A 12,243-nucleotide genomic window follows, 5' to 3' on the forward strand; every position below is an offset into this window, starting at 1 on the left:
CTTAAATCCAGTCTGAGACTCCAGATGTCTAATCCTCTTCCTCATTATCAGGTGTCAGGTCTCTGTTAATAAGATCAGCCTCACTACCTCCTGCCACCACCAGAGGGAGCCCAGAAAGAGAACTCACAACTCCTCTGTCAGCACAACCAGCTCCCTCACCAGAAACCAGAGGCAGACCAGAAAATGAGTTCACAACACCTCCCCAATGTTTCTCTGAACCTACCTCCAGACTTCCCCCAACCACTGATAGGCCGAATCAACCCCTGGACACCCTGAATCCAGTCAGGAAAACTCACCAAAGTGAAGGTGAAACCCATAGTTGCAAAAGAACGGGGAAGAACCAGTGGACTGATTGACACAATTATTGAAAGCAAATTCTGCAATGGGCACCGAAGAGCACCAGTCATCCTGACTAGACATGTCAAGACACCGCAATCTCTGCTTCAATGACTGTTTGGTCCTTTCAGTCTGACCGTTGGTCTCTGGATGATAGGCTGACGTAAAGGTCAGACTGATACCCAGCCTTTCACAAAAAGCCATCCAGAATTTTGACACAAATTGCACCCCTCTATCATAAACCACACTGACAGGCACAACATGCAATCGGACCACATACTCAGTGAATAGTTTTGTAGAGTCTCAGCATTAGGAAGACCCGCCAAGGATACAAAATGTGCCTGTTTACTGAACCTATCAACATCTACCCAGATCACGGTCTTGTCATTAGAGGGGGGAGAATTGGTGATAAAATCCATGGACAGATGAGTCCACGGTCTATCTGGAATTGGCAGTGGTACCAATTCCCCGGTCGGCCGGTTATGGGAGGTTTTTGCGCAGGCACAAGTTTCTCAGGAGGACCAAACCCAGTGACATCAGAAGCCAACGAGGGCCACCAAAACAGCCTAGTGATGGCTTTATGCATTGCCGAGATTCCAGGATGCCCACTCAGAGCCAAGTCATGGAACTCCCGAAGCACGCTTAGCCGATACTGGACAGGCACAAAGAACTTATTATTAGGTACGGACAGAGGAGCAAGAGATTGGGCCTCCTGAATCTCTTGCTCCAATGCCGAGGAAACTGCTGCAACCACCACTCCGCGCTGAAGAATGGAGGAAGGAGGTGATATTGAATCCAGGCTGCGAGATAAGAAATCAGCCTTCACATTCTTAGACCCCGGCCTAAAAGTGATTGAAAACTGAAATCGGGGGAAAAAAAAGTGACCACCTCAACAACATCTACAGAATCGCCAGGTCGACTAACAGTATGATGGGTGGCTCCCTGCACGGTCTTCACAGTCTCAGTCTACTCTTTTTGTAATTGAGTTTGCGACGCGGCTAGGGCCCAATATTCCAGCAAAAAATCCTGCATCATCTGTGTCAAACTGAACACCTGATCCGCCAAGGTACGAAGCTGGTCCATGTCTAAAGAAAAAGAAATGCAATATCCCCTTTAAATGTATTGGTCAGTGATAATGTAATGGTGCTGCAGTGCAGTACAGCGCAACCCCCACCAGGGGGTGCTTGTGAGGGAAGAGAGATTGCACACACAGCGCAGCATCACTGAGCAGAAGTACGGATGCCACCTGGTGGCAAAATAGAGGTCAGATGAGCCAAGTCAGAAACCGAAAGGGAACGAAGTACCAGAGGTCACAGCAATACACGTAGTTAACTACAAGCCAGAAGTCAGAACCAGATGGGAGCAGAACTAACAGAGACGTGAAACAGTCAAACAGGTCAGAAGACAAGCAGGGTCACATACCAAGAGGTCCAAACACAGGGAGTGAACACTAAGGCAAGCGGGGTAGCAGGAAAGGGAAATCACGGAATCAAAGTAAACGGGCAGAGGACAAAACACAGTATCAAGGGGTCAGCTGCTCTAGCCTGGGAGCATGAACTATCACTGACTTTGGTCTTCAGGCCACAGCAGACTGAAATAGCCCCACAGAACCCAAAAGGAGTCAGAGAAGGTTAACTCCCACACAGCCAGACCAGGGAGAGAATAACAAGAAACAAATCCTGGCCTGGATCATGGCATGGTTTATTTAAGAAAAATAAAGGAGTCTGTGTGTTTATTTCAAATAAAGGATTTTTTAATAGGTGTCTGTGTTTTACTTACTATTTGACTATATGGGATTAGTAATGGGGGCGTCTAATTGACGCATCTTCATTAGTAACCTCGGGGATTGATGTCACAAAGGTGACATGAACACCCCAACTATTACCCCATATTCCACCGCTACAGTGCAGTGGGATGAGCAAGGCTATGTACCAGAATTGGCGCATCTTACAGATGCACCTTTTCTGGGGTGGGTGAGAGCAGGTGTTTGTAGCCGGGGGGGGCACTATCCATGGCCCCTTCCTAGGCTATAAATATCAGCTCTCAGCTGTCTGCATAGCTATTGCTGGCTATAAATTATAGGGGGACCCTACGCCATTTTTTTCCATGAAATAATAATTTATTAATTAAATACATGTCCATAATTTTGCACACACACTATACTAATTGTATTTGTCACTGATATATTGTCACGCAGCGTTCACTAAGGGGTTGGGATGTACTTCCTCGGCAGCGATATAACATGCAGGAGGAATCTAATTTTCTTTAAAAGTTCCCCTGGGTTTATTGCTCCATTTCCTCAGCAGCACAAACACATAGTAAATCAGCCTTTAGATCCAGCAAAACAAAATAACAATGTCCATAAACAGGGCTTGGCACCGTCAGGCCTGTGGGCACACAGGCTGGGCCATGTCCAGCAGGCAGGCTCTATAGCCAAAACACAGTCTTTCTGACCCCAGTCAGTATACCATGTGTAATATCCACACGTTATGAAGAATTCAAGGTATTAAATTTTAGATATATTTTATTCTTCGTCCTCCAGCACACAGCATAACAGTTGCATTCCCATGCTACACAGAAGTGAAACTGAAACTTCCCTTCTCATCCCTCTTGTCTCCACCCCCCAAGTCCCATAAGTCTGGCTTGCTTAAAGAGACAGATCTAATTATTATACATTACATCATCCCCTCTTTTTTTTTTTTTTTATAAATAATCTATATTACTGATAAATGCAACAACATGAAAACGTCCAAAGAAATCATATGTCCGTTTTGTCTTATTTGTTCAATTCTAAAACCAGAGAAACAAACAACAAAAAAAAAAAAAAAAAACTGTAGTTACACTTCTTCAATAAGCCTCGATGGAGCTCTTCTCTCTCGTGTAGGATAACGTCTGGGCTCATTGAGAGGGTTCATTATTGATGGACCAGCTACCTCTTGTTGGTCCTCTCCACCATCGGATACCAAATCTTCCACCCAAGAGAGTTCATTGTCATCATTCTGCGGTATGACTTTAAAATATGAAGAATTTTGCGTTATGGAGTGTCCATCTCGTTCAGCTGTGATCATGCTGCCTTTCCTTTTGGTAACATAATATTTTGCAGCACCATATACAGGTGAGGTCTTGTTGGTTAGTCTTTGACGTACCACCACGACATCCCCTCTTTCAATGGCACTTGACTGTGTCCTTCGCCTTCTGTCTGCATAACGTTTCATGGCTTGTTTGTTGGAGAAATCTGTGGATCTCACTGAGGAGTCACTCGGTCGGGGATGGCTGGTCACATCAGGGAGACGTATACGCAGGGTTCTGCTGAACATTAAATGAGCTGGAGCAGCATTAGTAGTGGAGTGTGGCGTATTGCGGTAATTACGCATGAATTTGTATAATGACTGTTTCAGTGGGATGTGCTCCAGACTCGCTGCCTTGATACGTTTCCCCAGAGTGCGCATAAAACGTTCCACAATTCCATTGGCTTGCGGCCAGCAAGGTGTGATTTTCCTGTGATTGAATCCCAAGTATTCAGAAAATTGTGTAAACACATGTCCATTGAATGGAGGTCCATTGTCTGTTTTGACCACTTTTGGAATACCATATGCCGAGAAAATGTCGTCCAGCTCTGGTATGACATTATTAGCAGATGTTGAAGAGATAAATGAAATGACAGGGTATCGAGAATATTCATCAATTGTTACGAGAATGTATTGGCCATTTGGCAATGGTCCATATATATCGACTGCCACTTCCTCCCAGACAGCAGTGGGTAACGGAGACATTTGTAATGGCTCTAAGTTTGATGATGGAGTGATTAATTGACAAGTAGAACAGCGTCTAATCTTTTCTTCCACCAAGTGATCCATATTTGGGAACCACACTTTTTCTCTGAGTAGCTTCTTTGTGCCAACAATTCCTAAATGACCTTCATGTGCTATCTGTATGACTAAGTTACGCAAAGTCTTAGGTACAACTAGTTTGGTACCTCGAAGAATGAGGTGTTCTTCAGTGACTGATAATTCCTCACGTACGTTTGAGAATAGTTTTAACTCTTTCAGATTAATCTCAGAATCAGGAAATTTTTCTTTTTGAATTTCATGCCACCTTCGATTTTGGATGATTTGTATTAGGGCACAGAGTGTCTTGTCTTTTGTTGTTTCATTTATAATTTGATCAAGAGAAAGTGCTTTTGGCACGGCATGATCTGTAACAAAACGTAGGTATTCTTCAATGGAGGAATGCACAGGTATATCATCATTAGTAGGATGTCTTGAAAGATAATCAGCCGGATTGCTGTATTTTCCAGGTTTGTGAACAATTTTATAGTTGTAGTCCTGTAGACGTAGGCCCCATCGTTCAATTCGTGCAGGCATTTTAGCTCTGGGATTTCCAAAAATTGTAAGAAGTGCTTGATGATCTGTGACAATGGTGAAGGGAGCTCCATAGAGAAATAAGTGAAAATGTTCACATCCCCAGACAACTGCCAAGCTTTCATTTTCAGGTTGAGAATATTTTCTTTCAGTGTTTGTTAAGCTCTTACTCGCATAAGAAATGATGTGAGGATTTTGATTGTTATCCTTGTATTGCGCTAGAATAGCACCCAGTCCCACGGGACTGGCGTCCACAATCAGTTCAGTTCGAAGAGCTGGATCAAAATAAGCCATAGTGGTTGTCGAGCAGAGTTCATTTTTAATTGTTTCAAAAGAGGCCTGACAGCCTTGAGACCATTGAAAAATACAACTTTGTTTTGTAAGTTCCCGTAGTGGATTGCTGATTGTTGAAAAATTCGGAATATATCTAGCACAGTAACTTGCCATTCCAAGGAAAGAACGCACTTCACTAGCATCCTGTGGAATTGAGGCTGTTCTGATAGCTTCCACTTTCTTGGGGTCGGGTTGTACTCCTTTTGCCAAGAAGATGTGACCATAGAATTCTAATGAACCCTTGTCAAACTTGCACTTCTCTTTGTTTAAAGTGAGTCCAGCAGAAAGCAGGCATTCGAAGATAGCATATAGAGCACGATTATGCTCAGCTTGAGTTTTACCAAAAACCAATATGTCATCACTGTAATTAAAGGGATTTGGGATGTGTTGAATGACACTCCTTATTGCATCCTGAAAAATTTCTGCTGCTGAGCAGACTCCAAAAGTCAATCTTTTGTATCTTCTGAGGCCCACATGGGTGGAAAATGTGGTCAAATATCGGGATTCTGGACTCAGTTCTAATTGATGATATCCCTTATTGAGGTCGAGCTTTGAAAAGACGGTGGCTCCATTTAATAAATGAATAATGTCATCAATCGTAGGTGAGATATGTCTTTCCCTCTGGATAGCGGTGTTGGGCAGGCGCATGTCAACACACAGTCTCACTTGATCAGGAGTCTTTGGTTTTGGAACTACCACAAGTGGAGAGACCCACGGAGTGGGACCAGTAACAGTTTCAATAACGTCCTCATCCATGAGCAATTGGAGTTCCTTTTCTACCTTCTGTCTCAGGTGAAATGGAATACGCCTGTGAGGCTGGGCTACTGGACGAACATTGTCATCCACATGAAGGTGTACTTGAGAGTCCTTTAGTTTTCCCAAACCACTAAATAGGGAGGGAAAGCTGTTCACCATAGTTTGTACATCCATATCCGCAGGGTCAGTTATGGTATGAATAATCTGGATGAGCCCTAGCTCCAAGGCAGTGTGATAGCTGAGAAGACATCCTCCCGATCCTTGTAATGTGTGGAAAGTGGTTTTCTGCCTATTTTCTTTATATCTAATTTCAGCATCAAATTGTCCCATTATAGCTAGAGGTGTTTTAGATCCATAAGGAAAGATTTTAGTCTGCACTTGTTGTAAGACTGGCCTTGTTTTCAATTGTTCATATGTAGTGCCATCTATGATATCCACTGAAGCTCCTGTATCTATTGTAAAGGTAATGTCAGTGTTGCAGATTGAGAGTGTAACACAGGGAGACTGTACTGAACCAGTGACAGAGGTAGTGAACACATAGTTCTCAGTCGCAGACATTTCTTCTGTGTCCTGATTTATCACTTTTACATCTGCAGATTTTGTCATAGGTAGCGGAGGCTTGTAGTGCGCTGATTTGCAAACAGCTGCAAAATGATTCCCTTTTCCACATTTACTGCAGGTTTGTCCCATAGCTGGACATTTGTTCTGGTGGTGAGGGAAATCCTGTCCACATCTATAACATTTCTTCTGTTTCTGGGCTTGTTTGTCTGGTAAATTTTTCTGTTTGAGATTATGCACATGTAATTTATCCCCATTCTCCATTACGGTAGCCTGATGATCTGCTATTTCTATAGCACGGGCCATTTTGAGCAAATCATGTAGAGAGATATCCTGCTGCAGAGCCTTACGCCTTAGGTTATTAGACGAGCAGGTGACAATTATTTGAGTTAGGATTTCATCATCTACATCTGTAAAGGCACATCCATGTGCTAACTCTTTCAGCCGTGTGACATAAGTGTCTATGGACTCTTCTGGAAGCTGCTTGGCAATCCTGAATTTATATCTTTCATATCTGATGTTCTGTTTGGGGTTGAAATAGCCAGTGAGAGCTTTAGTGCAGTTGCTGTATGTGTCTGTTTCTGCTGCAGGTAACATACTGTATATGTCATAGACTCCTGTGCCTGCACAATGCAGGAGCAAAGCTCTCTTTCTTTTCTCCTCCTTTATGTCCATGGCTTCTAGGAAATTCTCAAATCTGTTTAGCCATTTTCTCCAGAGAGGGAGAGATTAATGACATCAGTCATATCAAACTGTGGGAATGTGTGCAAGTAGTCAGCCATGATAGAGTCTCTCAGTGGTGCTGGCGTGTGAAGCGGTAAAATATAGTCTGTACTCACAGCAGTAGGTGATTATATCCCATCCTCGTCGCCAGTTGTAATATCCACATGTTATGAAGAATTCAAGGTATTAAACTTTAGATATGTTTTATTCTTCGTCCTCCAGCACACAGCATAACAGTTGCATTCCCATGCTACACTGAAGTGAAACTGAAACTTCCCTTCTCATCCCTCTTGTCTCCACCCTCCAAGTCCCATAAGTCTGGCTTGCTTAAAGAGACATATCTAATTATTATACATTACACCATGGATCCCTGTCTGTTACCTGTTGGTGTCAGCCACACAGGTTCCCGGATGCCTCCTGTCCTCAGAGGTATCCTATAACGTCTCTCACTGACCCCGGTCAGTAACACAGTTGTCAGACCATCCACTCTGGAGGTATCTCATAACCCTCCTTCCTCTGGCTCAGACTAGCCAGCACTGCCACATGTGCCAAACACACAGGTTCCTTTAGGTAGCCTCTAACCACACCCACAGGTGAGGTAACATCATATGCACTGGTCAGGTGATCATGACATCAGTGCAGGTCCTTAAACATACACAACCACATACAAGCTTCATCTTGGGTATTCAATCCCATGGCGTAAATCCATCTCGGGGGGTTAATCAGTTTACAGCCAGAGTGATGCTAATGCAGCTGCTCCGACTGTAAACCACTGGGGAATGAATGAGAATCTACATGCAGGCTCTGTGATCAGCGGTGACATCAACGATCCTGTGCGTGCTGCTTTCTGATGTGGCACACGTGCGGCACACGGATGCCACACGTGTGCCACACGGATGTACCACGTATCCACACAGACACACGGACACAGATAGCTCCAGTACCGATTTTTCTGGTATTGGAAATATCTGGACATGTGAGACTGGCCTTATATGTATATATAATATATATATATATATTATGTATATATATTATATGTATATATATAAATGTAAAATATATAATATGCATATATATATATATATTAAATATATAGTGATGCAGTGACCCCTGTTACTGCTAGGGGGCGCTGTATGTGCTCCTCAGGATATGCATGTGGGTGTTTCCTTGATTGTGATGGTGAAAGAGTGACTGGCATGATTGTAAATGGCCGGTATATGTTGCAGATGTCCCTGCGCTGTAAGCCCAAAAATGATGTTGTTGTGCTGGGACTTGTAGTACATGAGATTATTTACCTATAAGGGGGCTTATAGGTCTAGTCGGAGAGCTTGATGGGATCAATTAGCTACACATACACCGCCCACATATGGGCCGGTGTGTTGGGAGTTCCTGGCCATAAGATCGGATCCTTGAATAGCGCCCGGTGAGGCCTGTGTGTTGGACGGTCCCAGGTGAGGACAGACATCCTGAATAGCACCTGGAGAGGCCATGTGTGAGCAGAGTCTGTGACGGCCCTGCGTTGGGGAGCTCCCGACCTTCTGAGGGTCTGGACTGTCTGAAGTATCCTGGTCACAAGGACGGTGATCCCAGTAAGGCAGCTTCCCTGGGAAAGAGAGAATGGACAAGAAGTCAACGTCTGGAGCAGGAGCTCCTGTAAGGTACCTCCACAGACTGTTGGTGCTTGTAAAGTTCTATGAACGTTAATGAACTGTTTTGCATGCGGTCGCCGACAGTCAGTGGGCAGAGAGGTCTAGCATGTTTAGGGACTGTGAGTTAAAGCCATATGAAATATTATGGACGGTGGTAAGCCTGTGACGTGCAATTGGGCCTACCGTGTAGTTTATGCTGTATAAAGATAAACCTCATAGACTGCTTATGTGAGAAAAACCGTGCCTGTCTACGTTAATCCCGTGCCAAGCGAGTGTCCCCCAACACAAGCAGTACTTGCTGCACTACAATATATATAGTACATATATCTATATATTATATATAATATCATCAATTATATATATATGTGTGGGTGTTTTGAAGAATATTTTGTTTTAAAACGATGTGTACAGTTGTGTATTACAATGCGATTTTAGCATGAACTTTTACATAGAGAGAACTGCTGTATGTAAAAAAGCTCATGTTTTAATCGCATTGCACACGGATTGCATACGCATGTCATACAGATATCATACGGATGTTCCGTTGAAAAATCACACAGATATTGAATTGCACTCGCATGGCACTCGTCTGTCTTTTTGGAAATCGGACCGTTTTTTTTCTCATATATGAGTATGAGCCCTAAGAGAGATATTCACATTGGATAGGGACCCATCAGTCTTATGAGACCACCTTGACGTTGGTTGATGGGCAGACATTGTTTGGCCAAATTTTGTGCAAAGCATCTCATTCATTTTTTCCTAATATTCAGAAGCCATATAGCTATTCATATTTCATATATTTCACATTGACATGCTTTAGCACGATAGAGTGAAGTGTAAAGAAATATTAATTATACTCCAGAATATAGGATCTACCAGTATTTATCTAAGGCAGATTCACATGTCCGATTTATCCTTGCGAGAGAAAAATGAACGGATTATTTTGATCAGAGAGTGGTCCAAGTATCATCTGTGTTTCTCGTATATGAAGAAATAAAAAAAAATCTCCACCTCCTCTATTCTGACAGTCCGTGAAAATCGGACCGCACTAAGATGCATTTGAGTGCAATTCGATTTTTTTCATGGACCCATTGCCATGCCATACATTGCCAATTGTGATCTGACCCTCGGATCAAAATTGGACATGTCTTTGCGCTTTTCCAACGAACCATGGCCCAATTGACTTTCACAGGTACGAATGGCGTTTGTGTAAAACACGGATAGCAGTCATATGTAAAAATCAAACTTGTGAATGAGCCCTTATACAACATTAGCTCTTTTACGTGCAGGTATGAGTTCTATTATCCCATGAGAAAAACTAATGAGCAATTTGCAGGTTAACAAAGTAAGGTTCTGAGTGTTGGGACTCTATGGGCAAATTCCAGATTTTGGTTGATGCTTAGAGATGAGTTTTAAAGAATAAAAGTTTTAAAAAGTTCAGATGTAGTCAGTTTTTGGTACAATTTACACCGTAAATACATTTAATGTATATTAGAACTAATTTTCTAGCTGAGAGGCGGCAGCATCAGACATATATTGTACGGTAACCAGCTATAGTTTCCTAAATGTTGGCTTGCTACATAGTTTACAGTGCATTAGTAATCAGTGAAGTGAAGGTCCATGTACTTGAAAAAATATATAATTAAAAAAAAATGATAATAACTGTGTATTGAATCATTGTAGATATGGATGTTTGTACCAAATGCCCTGAAGATGAATGGCCCAATCATCCGAAGACAGTTTGTATCAAGAAAGATTTAACATTCGTATCTTACAAAGACCCTATCGGAGTCGTCTTGACTCTTATAGCCATCTTATTCTCTGTGGCCTCTGCGGCAGTTCTTGGGACATATATTAAGAATCAGCACACACCAATTGTCAAAGCCAACAATCGGGACCTCAGCTACCTCATTTTATTATCGCTCATGCTCTCCTGCCTCTGCTGCCTTATTTTTATTGAGCGTCCACAAAGAGCAACATGTTTTTTACGACAAGCCATTTTTGGAATCACCTTCGCTATCTCAGTATCATCACTTCTAGCTAAAACATTGATTGTGGTGATAGCATTCAATGCCACCAAACCAGGAAAAAACTTAAGGAAGTGGGTGGGGGCCAAAGTTCCAAAATACATCGTCTTCACCTGCTCAATAATACAGGTCCTCATATGTATGATATGGTTTTTTGTAACACCCCCTTCCATTTATTATAACAGACAGTCAGAAGTGGCCAGAATCATAGTGGAGTGTGATAAGGAATCAGCCATTGCTTTCTATATAATATTGGGTTATTTGTGTATTTTGGCATTAGTTTGTTTTATTGTCGCCTTTTTCACAAGAAAATTACCTGACACTTTTAACGATGCTAAATTAATTACTTTCAGTATGTTGGTTTTCTTTAGTGTTTGGGTTTTCTTCATTCCGACTTATCTCAGTGCTAAAGGGACATCCACGGTGGCTGTTGAGGTATTTGCCATTTTGGCCTCCAGTTCTGGAATGTTATGTTCTGTATTTGCTCCAAAGTGTTATATCATTTTGGTAAAGCCTCATAAAAATAGAAAAAACTTAGTATTGAAAGGAACTATGTAGTTTGGTTCATAAAAATATTTGCCATTTTTAGATTAAAGATAATCCTAGAATTATTTTTGTACAAATTCTAGAACAATGGGATTTCTAGACCGTCACGTGCCAAGGAAATATACTGTGCCTTCAAGTTATCATTCTAAGGGTGATTACCAATAATAAGGCATATATGATGTTATACCATATTGGTAGGATTTGCTATAAATCTGTTTAATTCAAAATTAATTCTTAAAGGCTTTGTTGATTGAAAACTTTATTGGGATAAAAATAATATTTTTGACTACATGACAGTGCGTGCAGTGCATGATGTGAGGATTCACAAGTCTGCAGTCACATAGAGAGACACTTAATAGTGACTGAAGATTTGTAGTTTTAGACCAGACAACCCCTATAATACTGCAGCTTATAGTGGGAAACTGATTATCGATCTATCTAAAAGTCATTCACCCGATGAACGAGCAAAACATCATTCGTTGGGTGAAATTAATTTTAAGCTTACTGAAAGGGAGTTCGCCACCCCAAAATGACAATTAGATTGCATAAAGATTTACATAAGGGACGTAGTCCCTACTAAGATAATACCAGGCTATACAGTTTAGCGTCATATTTGCTGAAAAATATACATTTAATATGCAAATGAAGACCTTTCTGTGCACCTAAGCCTTAGTACACCGTTATCACCTAACATTTGAAAATTAAAGGCAACCTGTCACCAGATTTTCCCCATATAAAGTATGATTGGCACCTATACTCCATCTGTTACAGTATAGTATACTGTATGCATGTCATCAATCCCATACAGTTGTGGCCAAAAGTATTGACACCCCTGCAATTCTGTCAGATAATACTCAGTTTCTTCCTGAAAATGATTGCAAACACAAATTCTTTGGTATTATTATCTTCATTTAATTTGTCTTAAATGAAAAAACACAAAAAAGAATGAAGCAA

The 12,243-nt window shown here is 41.8% G+C and overlaps 1 protein-coding gene across 1 annotated transcript in view; it reads left to right on the plus strand.

Moving 5' to 3' along the window:
• The window catches only part of LOC141048173 (extracellular calcium-sensing receptor-like), a 45,914-nt gene extending 34,613 nt beyond the window's left edge, over positions 1-11,301 (plus strand). The window contains exon 5 of the mRNA XM_073543634.1: positions 10,400-11,301. Within this exon, the coding sequence (XP_073399735.1) occupies positions 10,400-11,301 (902 nt within the window). The remainder of the gene's footprint in view (positions 1-10,399) is intronic.
• Positions 11,302-12,243: the final 942 nt, after the last annotated feature.

Source organism: Dendrobates tinctorius, unplaced genomic scaffold (genome assembly GCF_039654945.1).
Source record: "Dendrobates tinctorius isolate UK_male_01 unplaced genomic scaffold, ASM3965494v1 ptg000133l, whole genome shotgun sequence".
Taxonomy (NCBI): Eukaryota; Metazoa; Chordata; class Amphibia; order Anura; family Dendrobatidae; genus Dendrobates; species Dendrobates tinctorius.